General features: G+C 38.8%; 1 protein-coding gene across 1 annotated transcript in view; it reads right to left on the reverse strand.

The window, feature by feature from the left end:
• LOC145996798 (glutamate receptor 2-like) overlaps positions 1 to 14,684 on the reverse strand; it is a 79,358-nt gene that overhangs the window by 52,035 nt on the left and 12,639 nt on the right. Inside the window, exon 3 of the mRNA XM_083133329.1 lies at positions 10,982 to 11,284. Coding sequence (XP_082989455.1) covers positions 10,982 to 11,284 — 303 coding nt within the window. The remainder of the gene's footprint in view (positions 1 to 10,981; positions 11,285 to 14,684) is intronic.

Raw genomic sequence — 14,684 nt, forward strand, 5'->3', positions numbered from 1 at the left:
ATTGTTGTAGAGGTCAGATGTCTGTACGGAATAAATAAAACTGTCCGTGTCCGTGTACAAAAGTGTTATATTTTCATTATAGAAGGGATTCATGACATTATAATGAAATTCAAACATATGCAGTTTAGATAAATCCAAAACCGTCGCCCCCACGTAGATTGGTTTGTTGAACTTGATTATTTTTTTATCCATCACAAACAGGGCCAGGTTTTCATCATATATATTTCGTGATTTGAATGTCGGCGATGCTATCAATTTTCTACATTTATTTGAATCGGGAACTAATCTCACGTCCACGTGCTTCCTGACATTCTCCATTGTTTTTCCGTAGACAGCATTATTCATGAGTTTAAAAAAATCTTTATCTAAATCTGACGTGGCGCGTGTTCTATGATACGTATTTTTTTCAATGTAAGGTTTTAACCACTCGGAATGTTTGAATTTCATTATTCTTCTCACATTTATTACTTGAACTCCCTTCTCAATTAAGAATTGAAGATTTTTGTAATGGAGAACGTATCTCTCTTTCCTATCCAATGTTAACAGAAGCTTACGTTGATTTGAATCAGGCGAACATTTTAGTTCGGGTGCAGGAGGTAGATCTTTGAAGTAATCGTGTAGATGGTCGGGGAATTCGAGGTCCACCTCTATAAACAAGCCAAATTCACAGTCGTTGAAATTATTAATGTTAATGGAAGTGGTATCCACCCATTCGAACCCGCCGTAAGGAAGTTTTTGTATCATAGCATGTCCGTATAAATTATTTGCATCCACATAAAATATGTATTTCGATTGTTCGTTAGGATCGTATTCTTCTGTCATGTGAACGTTATTTGCTTTTGCATGTCTCTGTACGCATTGCACCATTCCACCTCGTATCCCCCTCTCGATAAAATATAACATGTCCACGTCCGGTATCAATTCGAGTTTTATTTTTGTCTGTAATAACATGGCAGACCACGCTAAGCCCGAGAGACCGTAAAAATATGCAGGATCTAATTTGTAAATATTCGCCGACGTTTTCCTGAATGCTTGAAAAACATCCGCGAGTATCGTCACGTCCAGTTTTAAGTAGGCATCGTGATAATCGCCGAGTGTCCTACATCCTAATTTGTCCCACATCCGTTGCGCGTGTTCGTATTCATCGTCCGTGATTCCTTTCTCTCTGAGTCGACTGTAAAATTCTTTTTGAGGTGGAAGAGTGTCGTCGTTAAATTTAGAATTATCACTAACATATTCGTAAGGATAAATACCTTTACGTCTAATCATTTCTATGTCTACGGTGGGAAAATTAGCTCTCGTTATTCTAAATTGTTCAGCCGAAAGTTTGCTGGCAAGAGCGTCCAAGCTCGCAGATAAAAATATGTAAGAATCTAAAAATCTCATCTCCACAGTTTCGTTTGTTCCCGGAATCAATACTCGCTTGCTGACACTGATGTACCTTTCTTCATTCTCTGCTAGAATATTTATTTTTTGTCTATCATATCCAAGATTCCGAATTAAGAGATGGAAGTCGTAACCGCTGCCATTATGAAGGTATATGGGGACAAAGGTAGGTTTTTGGATCTTTAGATTACACGTGTTACAGATTCCACCGATGTAGTTTCCGGTGAAGTGATTATGGTGAAATACTTTCCGGTTCTCGTCGGTGAAACGTTGGTCGCACACCGGACACGTTTCAATGTTATTGTGAGATTGAAGTTCATCCCTGGATAATGGAAGCATTGGTTTCGATTCGCGTAAGAGGCTGCCAATGGTCTCAACCTCTTCAACCATCTTTTCAAAGAAATGTTTGATTGCGTCTGGTCCTCTTTAAACATACGGTTCATCTATCCTATCCTGTCGCACGACAACATATCCGAAACTCGAGGCTTCGTGCAACTGATACGGTGTTGTGGAAGAAAGTTCGGGGTCTGGTTCGCAGTACGACAACGGTTTGAGAAAAGACTCAAAATCAGCAATGATGATTGCGGGATGTTCCAACAATGCCTTATGAATCCTAAATTCTTCGACCTCTTTTGATTTCGGCATCAACATGCGAGTCGGTCTGTTGTCACCGCAATAAATTTTATGTTCGGCAAGTTTCTCGATAGCAATCTGACGTCCGGTGTATTTTCGATAATTGGGTTGTTTTTGATCGTCGAACGTGGTCAAACACCTTGGGCAAACTTCGATGTGGTTTGCATGCTTGGTAGTTTGACTTCTGACCAAACGTGATAGTGAACGAATCAGACAGTAATGGTGAACACTGTCGTTTGAAATTAGAAGAAGATTAATCACACGAGCATCATCATCGTCGACATCGCTTATCCTGGCGGGATGCACGAGATATTTATCTGACGTGAAGGAATATACATTAATAGCGATGAGTTTTCCTGCACGATTTTCAAACTTTGTTATATCCGACAATGTCACCGGGAATTCGATGCCAGACATTACACTTTCAAACTCGGACTCGTATTGTTTGTAATGTCCAACCCACTGTGGATTATTTTTGCAATAAACAGGATGCAGTGCTGCCAATATACACCAAAGGAAACACTTGTTATCGCTGTTCTGTATATTTAACACAGCCCTCTTGTGTTGAATGTTCGGTGGAAGAGGAACGTAGCTGGAAGCGCGAAGAGGCGAGAATTGGTTCACGTAAACGGTTAACGTGTGAGGACTTCCACACAGAGACCATCCCGACCCTTTAGCCTCGAAATCGTCATGTTTCTTAACCAGCTCGTTGGTAACTTTATAATAGAAGTTGTCCAAATTTTCGACGTCAGCAAAATAAAGAGTCTGGTTTTTTGTACGATGATAAAAAATACTCGTTGTGCCACCGACTTTTTCGTATTCGGAAAACAGAACAACGTATACTTTTATAGAGTTGTTTTCAAGTTTATCTTTTAAAATATTTAGTACAGATGTTTTCGTTTCATCCAAGAAACTAAGGATGTCACGACCTGGTTCTGACTTAATTGAAAAATCCTGGAGTTGGTCGTTGAATGCAGAAAATGCAGATAATTTAATTTGCTTGGAGGTGGAAGCTTCCGTTTCTGAATTATCGATTTTCCTTTTCGATGCTTGTCCGGTCGATGGTTTGCAAATTTTGAGGTGTTTACTTAAATTTGCAATGCTGATCATTTTTCCGCATCGAGCACAAGACTTAGAAGGTAACGAACGATTAATTCTCGAACCTGTTTCGCTACATCTTGCCCTGTGCTTGCTAATATTAGTTTTAGATATTAATTTTTCGCAAGTAACACATTCGATCAAACTGGTGGATTCCATTATGCTTTCTCAGATCACACAAACCAAAAAAAAAAGTAAAATAAATATAACGATGGAAATTTTTTAAGGTATGTTTCTTATAGAGGGATGGAATGCAAAAACGCACGATCAACCCAAAATTCAATGAGATTCTATTTTCTAGGAAAAGTACTTAAAATACTTTCAAACTTAAGATAATTGATAGAATATAGCTTAAAAATATGTTAAAGGACAATAGTTGTAATTACGATAGAATTTTGAGCTATGTTTTATGTATATAGAATTTTACGGGGTGAAATAGAAAACGCAGGATCACGTCAAAATTCAATCTGGTCGAAATTACTATGAAAAACCACGTGAAACACCTTTGAACTTGAAATAATAGATGGTATGTAGCTTCAAAGAAAGTTAAATACCTATTTTTTTACAAAAACGAGGAGCGCTGCGACAGGACGTCCGTACTCTTCGGCTGCTCTCACGAGACTGACTGATCTGCCGTGCATGCCGTCTTTTATAATAAAAGCGCGGACCGTATTGAAAACACCTGTAATAATTAACCAATCAGAAGACGTCACGTTAGATATGACTCATCACATTACGTCATAACTTGTTGCAACATGTTGTGTAATCAGGCGCGGAGCGTCCATGTAAGCCGTGTAAGCCGGGCTTACACTTTATTAGTTCTAGTAAAATGTATGAAATTATATGGCAAAATTAGTAAAAACTTCAAAGTTCAACTCGGTCCGATACCAGTCTTCGAGATCCTGTTTGTTAGATTGCAACACTTCAGCACCAGGCGGCACATGGGATCTCCCGCCTTCTGCTTGTGGAAAGCTGTAAGCCCTCTGAACGTTGCCTTACAAATTTCTGACCGCGAAGGAGCGGTGCCTACCGTATCTGGATGAAGAGGAGTAAAGGAATATAGGGAGAAGAGCGGGCCAAACCCTACGTTTGTAAACCTACGGCCACAGGCTTACAGCAGCGTTGCAAACCTCATGTTTAGAAAAAGTGTTGTTCATGGACGTCCGCAGTATTTCCACCAGGGAGGATTAAGCAGTTTTTTTTTTTTTTTAGGGGTTGGGGTAAACTAGGTATATTAAAATATACTAATTCAATTTGAAGTTAACATTTTTCTGCAACGCCCTTACAATAATTAACAATTTGATGTGACTGAAATGAAATTGTATGTGTGAAAATGGTTGACATTCATTTTTCAGGAAGTCTCCTTGCCTTGTCCCTTCTGGACATCGATGGTGTCTTTTAAACTCCGAAATTGTGCTACATACTACTAAATTGTTCTGTGATTTTCATATTATTAATATTAATTTATAACAAAAACATAAATACAAATTCGAATGGTTCAAGCAACGGCATGGGTTCGACCAGGTTCGGCGTTCTATGTGAAAAGTTTGAGAAAATTCAACCAGAACGAAAATTGGCCCTCTTGTTTTATTTATATCCCAAACTTACAAACGACTTTTTAAACTTGTGCGAGATTTAGCACCATTATGCTTAGGTTGGCTTCACTGAATACGCGTCAGCGAGAGACAGGTCCTGCAAGAGGAGGGGCTCCAGCGTTGTCGGGTATGAATGGTTGACGGCAAAGGAAATTTGAGCCGGTGGTGCTTCAAGGAGGTTTTTTTCCAGGAACAGGGAATTCTGAAGCAAAAATCTAACAGGAAGGGAAAAAAGGAGAAACCTAAAAATGAGCGGGATACGGGAAAACTAGATACACATTGATGTCCTAATTCTTGTTTCTGTTTTTAGCTTGTAGGAGAGCATACACATCAGAAGTATTAAGATCTCTGTTTTCCGTTTATGTATGAACTCAGCTGGTAATAATTGAGCTAAAAAGTGCAAAAATTAATAAATAAATAAATAAATGTTAATGAAAGCTGAAGATTGAACCAATTTTACAAATCTCATGTCAAATGTGAATCAAATATTATTAATTACGTAGTCCGTGCTTCAAACACTCTTCGAACAGCGTTCGAAAAGCCTGTTTATGTTCTTTTAGGTGCTAGATTTGCTTTTACATTATCCTAAGAAAGCACTTACATGTCCTTTGATAGAAATTTCTGAATATGTCCCTACAATTAGTGAGCATTTCTTTTACAATTAATATTGTTTTTTTTTTGTTTTTTTTACTAAATATAGGGAATTTTAAGGCAAGGGAGGGAATTTATTTATATCCGAAAGGGATATTCCCCTCACAGTCCGAAAGATCACTGCTTTGAGCAATGACCAATTTTGGATCTGGTTTCTTTTTGTTTCCGCGTTCTTGTTGTCGAGGTATTGCTTTTGCGAATTCCATCTATTCAAAGTGGACTGTCGGTCCTGTGCTGTTGTGTGTTAGTGAAGTGCATTATGGATTAAAACGAGTGTGATTGTGCGGTGGGGTGGAGAACTTGGTGCAGACGCCGTTATCCAGCAAGGATTTTGCTGCCAAGAAGAAACTTGTGGATGTAGGTAGGCCCACCCCTTCCTTCTCTAGCAGGCATAGTAACAGAAACGAAAAATAAAGTGCGCCGATTTTGTGATTCAGGGTACGAAGCTGATACTTGGTTATGCGGTTGTAAAAAGTATTCTGCACTTTTCTGTTTCCGTTTCTTTATTATTATTATTATTATTATTATTATTGTTCATTTTATCTAACTTTGCATATTTTTTATCGTTACGTTACTCATTGTGATAGGAAAAAGACTGACTTATTTATCAGTTGAAATGTAGGAGATACACAGCCTAGCAAAGAAAACACCAATCCCAGAGATTTATCCAGAATTTTTAATTTGGTGAAAAATTCTAGGGAAGTGTTCTGAAAAAATGGGGGGTGGGGGGTCGATGTGTGTGGATAAATCATTAACCATGTCAGTCCAAAAATAAGCACAACGGGAAATAACCTTCATCATGATAGGCTTACACTGTTGGAAAGGTCACGCTCCGCCACTGTTTGTAATAGTTTACTCCCTTATAGTTAATACAACGAAGGGCATTAGATATGAGTCATCACAATATTACGTAATAACTTGTCGCGCAATCAGAAGATATGAGTCATCACATTACGTATTTTTTAACTAATCAGAAAACACAAAAAAAAAATACTCGAAAACTAGCTAAATTTACTCAAGCTTTTATTTTTCATGAACACACAATGTCAAGAGCATCTACCTCTAGCGCAGGTTGCTTGTTGCTGACTTACAGACTGATAAGAGCTTATGCAAGAGCACCCTGCTTGGCGAGCTGTAGAAGACACAATTACCTAACCTATTTTTTTTAAATATATTCGTAAAATCCATCTGTCTGAATGAAATATATATATATATTATATTTGTTAACTGTTTAAGGAAAATTTTTGCAAAATACCCCGACAACGTTTCAGCTACTAGGACCTCATTACCATGAGCCTAATCCTAGTAAGCCACATACACACCTGTTCTTCGTATCGCATATGCTAGTAAGTCAGATGACATCATGGGAGAATCACATTTCCTCCAATGAGCCCACCACAACAAACGTCGCACATGCTAGAAGAAACAGGATCAGGATATTTTATGCTAAATTTACGGCTGCCTGTATGCAGTTATAGGCAAATCATCAAAAGAGCGCTCTAATATACAATGATTTCCCCTACAATGTACCCTAACATACAATTTAACATAACAAGTAAAATTTCGATTCGTCTATATATACCCAACAAAACTCAGAAACTGTCATACGCGAGAGCTATATTTTTGCAACAACTATAATTACCCAACACTAGCAACAAGAACAAAAAAAATATATCAATTACTTGTATACTATTAATTAGTAACTTTAGATAATATTAATTATTAGTTTTCAGTTGTAATTAATTTTAAAAAACAATTAATAACATGTTAGGTGATGATAACCAAGTGCAAAAAGCATTGTACACACAAACAAAGCACCACTTAGTTCACAAAACCTCTAACAGATGGCAGATAGTTACATGGTTCTAGTTAGGATGATGATTTTTTTTGGTTTGTTGGATTGGGGTTGAAGAAGACTATTTGTTGTAGTGACCACAGTATTGTTTTTTTGTGTGTGTGTGTGTGTGTGTGTGTGTGTTTTCTGTTCTCTTACGAGAATTAATATTGGTTGTCATAGAATCCTCCAATTCATGACTTAGGAAAAATCTGTTTGGTGATTCATCATGTACACCTATACGTGAGTAAAAGTATGAATAGAAGCTATGCTCGGAAATCCAAAATGGCGACCGGAAGTGGGGTTATCTTGGAAACGGTAAGACTTAGGAAAAATCTGTTTGCGGATTCGTCACGTACGCCTATACGTGAGAAAAAGTATGAATAGAACCTATGCTCGGAAATCCAAAATGGCGACCGGAAGTGGGGTTATCTTGGAAACGGTAAGACTTAGGAGAAATCTGTTTGCGGATTCATCACGTACGCCTATATGTAAGTAAAATATGAATAGAACCTATGCTCGGAAATCCAAAATGGCGACCCGAAGTGGAGTTATCTTGGAAACGGTAAGACTTAGGAGAAATCTGTTTGCGGATTCATCACGTACGCCTATACGTGAGAAAAAGTATGAATAGAACCTATGCTCGGAAATCCAAAATGGCGACCGGAAGTGGGGTTATCTTGGAAACGGTAGGACTTAGGAGAAATCTGTTTGCGGATTCATCACGTACGCCTATATGTAAGTAAAATATGAATAGAACCTATGTTCGGAAATCCAAAATGGCGGCCGGAAGTGGGGTTATCTTGGAAACGGTAAGACTTAGGAAAAATCTGTTTGCGGATTCATCACGTACGCCTATACGTGAGTAAAATGTGAATAGAACCTATGTTCGGAAATCCAAAATGGCGGCCGGAAGTGGGGTTATCTTGGAAACGGTAAGACTTAGGAAAAATCTGTTTGCGGATTCATCACGTACGCCTATACATGAGTAAAATGTGAATAGAACCCATGTTCGGAATCCAAAATGGCGGCCGGAAGTGGGGTTATCTTGGAAACGGTAAGACTTAGGAAAAATCTGTTTGCGGATTCATCACGTACGCCTATACGTGAGTAAAATGTGAATAGAACCCATGTTCGGAAATCCAAAATGGCGACCGGAAGTGGGATTATCTTGGAAACGGTAATACTTAGGAAAAATCTGTTTGCGGATTCATCACGTACGCCTATACGTGAGTAAAATGTGAATAGAACCTATGTTCGAAAATCCAAAATGAGATCTTGAAAAAGTCCGCAGGTGCCCATTCACTTTCACGGTTACCAGTGCGTGCAGAAGTTAGCGTCGGGAAGTCACATGGAATTCGACGTGACGACGCAGTTCAACAACATACAGTTCGACATGCCAGATTTCGTCATTGTACTTTTTCAGACCGGACGCGATAACAATCAGGAAAAAGATTCCAGCAAATTCGACGACTGCAAGATCAAGAACGTTTATCTCAAGAATGGACGCAACGAAGTGTTCCCGCGCGAGAATTACAACCTCGACATGACCAAAGACGATTACCTCAAACTTTACGAAGCTTACACGGCTTACAAACGCGTGACCGAGGGAAACGTGGACATGTACTACGCGCCCAGCGAATTCAAAGCACGCAGGCCCATGACCGTCATCAACACATCTAAGAGAAAGCAGGTCGTGGTCAATGATCGCACCAACATCAAGGTCGTCTGCGAGTTCAACAGTCCGTTGCCCGAGGATACTCTATGCAGCGTCATCCTGGTCGCAGAGAAGTCCTTCGTCCACGACGTGAAGAACGAGAGGGTCACGGAGCAGTTTTAAAAAATAATTCGTAAAAAAAATAATTGCCACATACTAAAAAAAAAATCAACAAGGTTATATAAAATATGTGAAAACTTTAAAATACTGAAATATTAAAACAAACGGAGTAAGTTAGTTCGGTGCGCTAATAAAAAAAAATGATAGGTTAAGTTATATCACTGAAGATCGTAAAAAAATCGTAAGAAAAAAAGGATAGGTTGAGTTATATCACGTAAGATCGTGGCATTCGTACCAAGTATGAGTGGGAAAAAAGGGAAATTTTACTAAAACATCGCTAAACGCTAAAACATCGACAAAAAATTGTCAAAATATGTCAAAAACTGATATTCAATTGATAAAAAAAGAGGCTAAAAAAGGGCTCGTACCAAGTATTATTTTGAAACAACTAATTCACACTACTTACACGTGTTAACACAATGTAATAGTGATGAAACCATTATATTTTTCATCAATAGAAATTTTTGTTCCCCAACGTAGTATCTCTTCAGAGATACAGTCAATAGTTAACAGTCGAGTTTAGTTTGTAAATTCCTAGCATACTGATATATATCTGCCATAGCTTGAAAACCATTACAAATCTATAAATTATCACATGTGGTGAAAAAACTCATTTCTCAAAATACCAAAAATACCATGTGTTTATTGTTTTTTTCAACAATAGAACGAAAACTTTACCATCCTGTTGAATATTCTCATCAAGTGACCACCCCACACAGCTCCCAGTATTTTGTTTCTGGAGTAATCATTGCAACAACATCCATAACGAGTTTCTTAAGGTTCTGAACGTTATTAACTTTGTTGCGTGTACCTTGGATGTAATAAACCCCTAAGCGAAAGAACCCTTGGGTGTTAGATGGATTTGTAGAACTTCGTAACGACTATGAGCCTCACGTTTACCAGAGCTGACACCTGCCAAGAAAAGGATTTTGGAAGGGTTTTTGTCAGACACAATTTTCGTAGGCGATATATACGAGGGTTTATTATTATATTATTTCGGTACAGTATTTCAGTGCAGAACTACGCGCGCATTTATAAAAATATCTCGAACTTCACACACTATTTCTCCCTTAAGTAATTCATCGAATTTCTGACATGAAAATTACACATTTCCAATAAATTTCCAGCACTTATAGTGTTATAAACTTCGAGAATGAAATACTTTCCATAGAAACACCCTTTTTACAGCTCAGACTCCGAAATTGACCGAAATAGGGGTCGGAGCAGTATCCCCTCCGAGAAATTCCAGGATCCGCACATCCATCGTGTTTTGCCGAGGAAAATCGGAATCAGGTCTCGCTTCTTATCTACTAGGATAGGTGGTGAACATCGTTGCTTAAAATTTAATGAAGTTTTAGATTGCTCAATGTAAAGTCAGCTTCCGATTTAAATATTGCGTTATAAAAGAGGTGGACGACGAAAGCTAAATTCCGTGTATTGTGCTTTACTTTTATTACTACTATTTCAGTGGAGATTGAACCTCCGCTCCTCTATTGGCATGTCAGTGCATCGAAGTGATATAAACCATTCCGAAAAAACATACGATAGGGTGGTAAAGGTTTCGTTCTACTGTTTCACAAAAATGGACTTGGAATTTATAAACACCCTTCATTTACAACTAGGATATGATTATATCTTAAGTTGAATGAACCCAAACGGGTTAAAATAGTAAAATGCCTAGATGATGCAGTATATTTGAACACCAGTATATACTAGTATACATATTTGCATCAAAGTGGAAATTGTTTACACCGTTCCTCCTGGCGTACCTGTCAGCATGACGCAATACCAAGTAGAAGTCCAACATTCGAACCCTGGTTAAGCCGTGGATGTATCATTACATTTATCCAATAACGCATTTCGTCATTCGTTCTTATCTCCGCGGTTAGTCCAAGAGGTACAAAATCAACCTAAAAAGCAGAAATAGACAAAAAGGAAGTAACTTACGGCTGGCGTGGCTACCCTCATCAGCGTCCCGTTCATGTCCGCCCTCCTGTCCCAGATGTTCTCCCTGGTGAGCTCCCACCCTTGCCCCTCCGGCTTCCTCCCCACCTGGTGCCTGTGCAGCGCCCCCTTTCTGTTCCACACGTACAACTCCTCCATGACGAGCCCCCCGTTCCCCTTTAGGATGATGTAGGCGTCCCTGTCGGCCACCATCCTGCTCGTGTAGGCGGTAACATCTTTCGGGACGTCCGTGGCCCACGGAGCTATTATCAAAATGCTAGAGTCCTTGTACGGCAGCGCTGTCGCCTGAAATGCCAAAAGAAAACTAGTTTTTAGCATATAAGCAGTACATCCACCCACACATATTACATACAGACAGACATGAATGGTCAAGACAACTTGACGCCGCACAGCACACACCGACAAAAAATTGCATCAGCAACAAAATTGTTTAAAGAAATCAATTGAGAAGTATCACATTGTGAGCGCGCAGTTCGGTTCGGTATACTACGCATCGTCGGAATGCCTCCCCGAGAATTGAAACCGGTCCTAAGCGTTCGACCCGAACGGTCAGCACCACCTAGATTACGCTGGTGCAACTGTTTTCTGTTCTGTGGACAGTGTGTTGTTGTGTGAGAAAATGATGAAGGAAAGCCAGCCAACACTAAAAGAAAAAACACAGAAAAACCTTGTCAAAGTCACAGGTTATCATCACATGACCAAACGTGTGCTCTGATTAGTTGTTACTACAACATCGGACAGAGAAGCAAGTTGCAATTAAAACACGGTTTGGTCGCCAAAAATCAGTCTGGAAGCCGTCATTTCTAGCCTGGTAGTCGGTCCAGCGCCAACAAGAGCACTCCAGTAGGAAATCCAGCTCCATGTGATTCAGCCTCAACTCTATTGCAACTGTTAACTGGTCTGGTGCCGAGCCGTGCCGAGCCGTGCCGTGTCGTGCCGTGCCGTGTCGTGCCGTGTCGTGCCGGGCTGTATCTAATCGGCACAATAGTAGCTTTAATGTTGGGACGCTTCCATTTTGGATGCACGTGCGACCCAACGAATTTTCCCTGCGCTACTTTTCCACAACTTTGTTGTTTCAACATGACAGATTTAGATACCATGTCATATCATTATTAAAATACAAATTGTATCTATTTAGAGGAACAAAATATGCGTGATACAAGTTGTTTCTGTCATAGAGTAGTAAATTAACGAACCTAAAGGTTTGATTCTTAAATGCATTACATTCTCCACATTATTAGTGAACACCTTGCTACTGAAATACTACAGTAGACACTACAGTCTTATAGTTTTAGTATCCAATTTAAAAAAAAAATCGTCTAAAATAACATTTCTTTTACTAATGACAATGCAAAGTGTGGTATAAGCGATGACTAAATCTGCAGGTATTTCAATTTTAGTTTCATGTGGATTAGCGATCACTTCCCGTACAAATTTTACTTTCTGGTCCAGCGTTTAACTTTCCCTCTTTCTGTTCTCCATGGCCGACCAGTATCAACTGAAAACTGTAACTTGGTTACGTATAAATCAACTACTCGTATATTTTATGAAAATTAGTACGTATAACACAGAATTGCGTAAAAATTCATTATGTACAATTAAGGTTTATAATTTAGAGGTTTTAAAATTATATTTTGCTGGACCTATTACGTATATGAAGGAATTACGCAGAAGTGAGTTACGTATGAGGCAGTCTCAACTGCATATGTCTTCGACTATTGAACTGGATTAACATATAAAGTTCACGCCAAAGATGAAATTCATCGTCGTGTGGGAGAAGGTATGTGTAATGTGTATTATTCATTTCATCGTCTATATAACCATCGACAAATAACAGTATAAAATCCAAAAACTTCTTTATCGTCTGCACCGATTTCATCGCAAGCAAGCAAACGTGGCGGCAGGTCATTTGGGATTGCAAACACAGACCTCTCCACCACCAGAAAATCCACGTCTATGTCAATGTGGCAATAAAAAATTCAGATTGGCAACACTTCGCTTGGCGACCCTCCATTTAAATGTTTCAGTCCCTACAGCAGACGAATATGCCACTACCCAACTCTTCATCCAACGCGACTCAGTAGCTGTGTCCGAAAGTTGCAGTGACAAATACAATCAGTAGATAAAATTAAGAGCACGTTGTTTTTCCTGCGTTTTAAACACTCGCTTTTTCACCATAGAAATCACAGCGTTTTAAAAAGTTCTTATACTTACAATTTCACACATTAGAATAACTTCAGCAAACATCAGACTGACTTTCGACTTCCACGATTTCAAACAAGTGAACAACGAATGCAGAAGTCTAGTAAAGAAGACTTCATTTGTCGATTCCTGCGTGTGCGAACTCGAATGATCATTTACTTGGCGCTTTTGAACTGCACTAGGTGACGTCACTTCCCACTAGACCGTGCTTCAAGCCGGCATTTTGCACCTTTCGGACAGAGTGTGAGAAGATTCCCTACCTCAGTAGCGTACGCAGGATTTCATCAAGGGGGGTGTTATCTCGAAAACTTTCTACAAATTCACATTACCATTGTTTTATTATACTTTAATTAATTAATAATAATAATAAATTAATTAATAATTCTTATAATTAATTAATTAGTTTAATTACTACTAATGCAGCTGCTATTTATGAAAGAAATAGAACAAAATTACAATTCTTTTGTTTCAAAATAATTGTCTAGTCAACGGTTATTTGTATATGATAAGTGAGACATTTTAAGTGTGAAGAAAATCCATAAAAACAAGCAAATATATTAAATTTATTGAAATAATCGAAATATGAAACTCATTCAAGGAGCCGCGCTGGTCTAGTCTGACAACTTCGTGGGATATCCGGGTTCGATTCCCGGAATTGGTTGGAATTTATCCAGCCTTGTCTCCGCACCCAGCCTATGGGTATCTGAGAGCAACCTTGGGGGATGAAGGCTGCCGGAGCATGGTGCTGATCACATCACCTGCAAAATAGTTCGAGATCAAGAATCTTTGGGGCCCACCACACCACTATGTGTGACTTCATGGCACGGTGCTATATACACGGGGGAATTTACATTACCTTTACCTATGGAACTCACCCAGGGTGATGATGAAGCGCGAGAATACATGTTGCTAAATTCCACTGAGTCTATGTTTTCGTTGTAAAGTAAGTTTATAGACATTCCAACACATTTATCCCTTCTAGGTGATTCACAAAAGACTTCTTCGACATTATTTAATGATGTGGATGTAGACTCAGCATCACTTGAGAGTTCACAAGGGGATGTGAAATCAGTACCGGGAAGAACGTTTGCAATAAGGACGAAGCAAGGAATTTTCACAATTCTCGCAAGAGTCACTGCGCGACTTTTTGCAAAAGGAAATTGCAAAATTGAACTTTGCGGCCGCTTAGATTGTGTTTGGAATGTTGTGTTTTTCTTCATGCTGCATGGGAATAATAATCCAAATTATTATTATTATTATTATTATTATTATTATTATTATTATTATTATTATTATTATTATTATTATTATTATTATTACTGTCGCAGATCTTTGACTGTGATAAATTAGCCATTTTTAATTTTTTCTACAGCATTTTCCATAATATTTCAAGAGCTCAAGGGGGGGGGGTTAAACCCGGTAACCCCCCCCTTGCGTACGCCACTGCCCTACCTAACACCCAACTCAGTTGTGAGAGATGTGT

This window comes from Lepisma saccharinum, chromosome 13 (genome assembly GCF_977018435.1).
Source record: "Lepisma saccharinum chromosome 13, izLepSacc3.1, whole genome shotgun sequence".
NCBI classification, from domain to species: Eukaryota; Metazoa; Arthropoda; class Insecta; order Zygentoma; family Lepismatidae; genus Lepisma; species Lepisma saccharinum.